At 43.1% G+C, this 4,262-nt stretch overlaps 1 protein-coding gene across 1 annotated transcript; it reads left to right on the top strand.

Moving 5' to 3' along the window:
* The first annotated feature begins 541 nt into the window (after positions 1-541).
* On the top strand, positions 542-4,081 carry LOC120084087 (LRR receptor-like serine/threonine-protein kinase). The gene is made up of 2 exons (XM_039039986.1): positions 542-3,599; positions 3,687-4,081. Exons 1-2 carry the CDS (start codon positions 752-754, stop codon positions 4,079-4,081), a joined length of 3,243 nt encoding a protein of 1,080 aa, XP_038895914.1. The 5' UTR covers positions 542-751.
* Positions 4,082-4,262: the final 181 nt, after the last annotated feature.

The raw sequence follows: 4,262 nt of genomic DNA, 5'->3' as shown, positions 1-4,262 counted from the left end.
TATATGTATACTCTTGGGAAACCTTAACGAATAGTGAAAAGTAGCGACTTCAAGAATGGGAGTAGAATAGGCTGAGTCTATGAGTCACCATTACCACTGATGTTGCGACTGCTACATTTTCTTAAACAGAAACAGATCTCTCTAGAGATCTTACGATGACATACCTACATGTTTAAGGGTCTGCATAGAATATGATTGCGCATCCAAATAATGTACAAGCGGACTTTCAGACAGATAATATCAATCCATCCTAATTCCACTGACATTTTCTTCTAAATTTCAAACTTTTATCTGCAGTTTCCAGGTTTTCTTCCCTACATAATTGATAAACAAAATGAATGAAGGTAAGTTTTTGTTTGGACATAATCAATTTGTCCGGACTATGTTTTATTTTTTTTGAGGCAGCTCTACAGGATAGCTCAACTTAACTTTTAATAAGTTCTCTCTCTTATTCTCTCCCTAGTCTCTTCCTCGAAGGCTTCCTCTGTCTATCTCTCACTCTCCCTCTCAACTTTGAACTATAAGAACAGTACTCACCTTGTTCATAAAAAGGAACGAAAGCCAACTGTAATTCCATTGCTTCAGCACGAACAACAAAGACAAAGGTCTGTTGGATCCAGAGAACATGGTTTTGTTCAGAGCAATTCAGCAACACGATAAGCCAAAAGGACATGATTTGTCCTTGCCCATTGCCTAGGTTCAGACACGCTTTTCTGCTTTTCCCATTTGAGTTCCTAGCACAGCAATAGAAATGCATGCAAAACAGTGGATCCTCTTCTTCATAATATTCCTTCTTTTCTCCTTTTCTTTAATCGCTTCTGCTGTCAACCATCAAGGCGAAGCTCTCTTATCATGGAAACAATCTTTGAATTTATCGGCCCAAGAGTTAAACAATTGGGATTCCAACGATGAAACTCCCTGTGAGTGGTTTGGAATCATCTGCAACTTCAAACAGGAAGTTGTGGAAATAGAGTTCAGGTACGTGGAATTGTGGGGTAAAATCCCCTCTAATGTCAGCTCATTGTTGACCCTGAACAAGCTCATCTTGGTGGGAACTAACCTCACTGGTTCAATTCCTAAAGAGATTGGCGATCTAAGGGAATTGAATACATTGGACCTGAGTGGCAATGGCTTGACAGGAGAAATCCCAATTGAGATATGTGGTTTGCTCAAGCTCGAAAAAGTTGACCTCAGCTCGAATAGACTTGTGGGCTCGATTCCTACTGGAATTGGGAATCTCACGATCCTTAAAGAGCTTGGTCTTCATGATAATCAACTTAACGGTCAAATTCCCAGAAGCATAGGAAACTTGAAGCAGCTTAATATAATTAGAGCTGGTGGAAACAAAGACATCGAAGGCAATATACCTACGGAAATTGGGAACTGTACCAATTTGGTGTATGTAGGCTTTGCTGAAACCAGAATTTCAGGCTCTCTGCCATCAAGTTTAGGCCTCCTCAAGAAGCTCAAAACACTCGCATTGTACACAACCTTTCTCTCTGGCCAAATTCCTCCTGAAATTGGAAACTGCAGTGAGCTCCAATACATGTTTCTCTATGAGACGTTGCTCACAGGTTCCATTCCAACCAGTTTCAAGAATCTACAGAACCTGCTAAATCTGTTTCTATATAGAAACAGATTGACAGGTACGTTACCAAAGGAGCTTGGAAACTGCAATCAATTATTCGATATCGACATTTCAATGAATTCTTTGACGGGAAGTATTCCAACCACATTTGGTAACTTGACTTCGCTTCAAGAATTGAATTTGGGAATGAATAATATTTCAGGGGAGATACCAGCCGAGATTGAAAATTGGAGGGAACTTACTCATTTGATGCTCGACAACAATCAAATTACGGGTTTGATACCTTCAGAACTAGGGAATTTGAAAAATTTGAGAATGTTGTTCTTGTGGCATAACAAGCTTGAGGGAAATATTCCATCTTCAATTTCCAACTGTGAGATGCTTGAAGAGATGGATTTATCTATAAACGGCTTAACGGGTCACATTCCTGGAGAAATTTTCCACCTCAAGAAGCTAAACAGCCTAATGCTCCTCTCCAACAATCTGTCAGGCGTTATACCTCCAGAGATTGGAAATTGCTCGTCGCTAAATCGTTTCAGAGTCAGCAACAATTTGCTCTTCGGTGCTCTCCCACCACAGTTTGGGAATTTGAAGAATCTGAGTTTCTTGGACCTTGGAGAGAATCGGTTCACTGGAGTAATACCTGATGAGATTTCTGGCTGCACGAATCTAACATTCATCGATATACACTCCAACTCCATTAGTGGAGCTTTACCCTCACGTCTAAACCACCTTATTTCCCTTCAAATCATCGACTTCTCAAATAATGTAATTGAAGGGAACATAGATCCTGGCCTCGGACTGTTAAGCTCATTGACAAAACTCATTCTGTTCAACAATCGATTCTCCGGCCCAATCCCTAGGGAGCTTGGCTCCTGCTTGAGGTTACAGTTATTGGACCTCAGTGTTAATCAACTTTCCAGTTATCTTCCGGCAGAGCTAGGAGAAATTCCTGCGCTGGAAATCGCTCTAAATTTAAGTTGGAACCAACTCAACGGCGAGATACCGAAGGAGTTCGCCTATTTAGACAGACTCGGAATCTTGGATCTCTCACACAACCACCTCAGCGGCGACCTTCAAACAATCGCCGTAATGCAAAATCTCGTGGTTCTCAACATCTCCGATAACAATTTCTCAGGCCGCGTCCCGGTGACTCCCTTCTTCCAAAAACTCCCTCCCAGCGTCCTCTCCGGCAATCCAGACCTCTGCTTCGGCAGCCAATGCACCGACGAAAAGGGAAGCAGTAATTCAGAGCATGAACCGGCGTCTCGTGTGGCGGTGGTGCTGTTACTATGCATAGCTTGGACGCTTCTCATGGCGGCGCTTTACGTGACCTTCGGATCTAAAAAAATGGCCCAAAGACGCTTCTACGGTGGCCACGACGGTGACGGCGTCGATAGCGACTTAGAGATTGGCAATGAACTCGAATGGGAGATGACCCTCTATCAAAAGCTCGACCTATCAATTTCTGACGTGGCAAAGAAACTGACAGCTGGCAACATCCTCGGCTGTGGCCGATCCGGCGTCGTTTACCAGGTCAACATCCCGTCCGGCTTAACAATCGCCGTCAAACGGTTCAAGACATCGGAGAAGTTCGCCGCCGCCGCATTCTCCTCCGAAATCTCGACTCTAGCCAGTATCCGGCACCGGAATATAATCCGATTGCTCGGTTGGGCGGTGAATCGGAAAACGAAATTGCTATTCTATGACTATTGGCCACAAGGAAACCTCGGCGGTTTGTTACACGAGCGCTGCACCGGCGGTTACGTAATTGGCTGGAATGCTCGGTTCAAGATCGCTATCGGAGTGGCGGACGGATTGGCTTACTTGCATCACGACTGCGTGCCGGCGATTTCGCACCGGGACGTGAAGGTCCAAAATATACTGTTGAGCGATGAATACGACGCGTGCCTTACAGATTTTGGATTCGCAAGGTTCATTGAAGACAATCTAAACGAATCATCGTCGGCCAATCCGCTATTCGTCGGATCGTACGGCTACATTGCACCGGGTGAGCACAGTGTTCATATTTTCCCGTTTGGTAAACCTAATTTTTCACTCAATTTTAACTTTCTGCTAATGGTGATTTTATTGACAGAGTATGGTCATATGCTTAAAGTAACAGAGAAGAGCGATGTGTATAGCTACGGAATCGTTCTTTTTGAGATGATTACCGGTAAAAAGCCTGCCGATCCTTCATTTCCAGAAGGCCAACACATAATCCAATGGGTTCAACATCATCTACACAGCCAGAACGATCCAATCGAGCTTTTGGATCCAAAACTTAAAATCCATCCCGAAGCCGAAATTCGTGAAATGCTTCAGGTCCTCGAAATCGCCCTTCTATGCACCAATTATCGCGCCGATGATCGCCCGATGATGAAGGATGTCGCTGCATTATTGAGAAGAATTCAAACCGAGTCAACGATGATAAGGATGAAGGGAAACAAACCTGGTAATAGGTTGAAGAGATTCGAAATTCAGTCGTATTAGTCATCTTCAAAGCGATCGCTTCTCTTTTGGCTTAGTCTTCTTCAGGATAATCCTCATCATTCGATAACCTAATTGCAGAGCTTCGCGCGCTAAAAGTGTTTTCATTTTAAATATTCTAATCTTATATTTTATTTTTGATTTATTAGAAAATAGAATAACTTACTACAACTTTTTCTTTAGA

Source organism: Benincasa hispida, chromosome 8, assembly GCF_009727055.1.
Source record: "Benincasa hispida cultivar B227 chromosome 8, ASM972705v1, whole genome shotgun sequence".
In the NCBI taxonomy this organism is placed as follows: domain Eukaryota; kingdom Viridiplantae; phylum Streptophyta; class Magnoliopsida; order Cucurbitales; family Cucurbitaceae; genus Benincasa; species Benincasa hispida.
The sequence above is the reverse complement of the archived record's forward strand: the minus strand, read 5'-3'. Positions and strand labels throughout refer to the sequence as shown.

Coding starts and splice junctions, on each gene's coding strand:
- LOC120084087 (XM_039039986.1), top strand. CDS start 752: ATGCATGCAAAACAGTGGATCCTCTTCTTCATAATATTCCTTCTTTTC. Junction 3,600..3,686: donor GTACGGCTACATTGCACCGG/GTGAGCACAGTG, acceptor TTTTATTGACAG/AGTATGGTCATATGCTTAAA.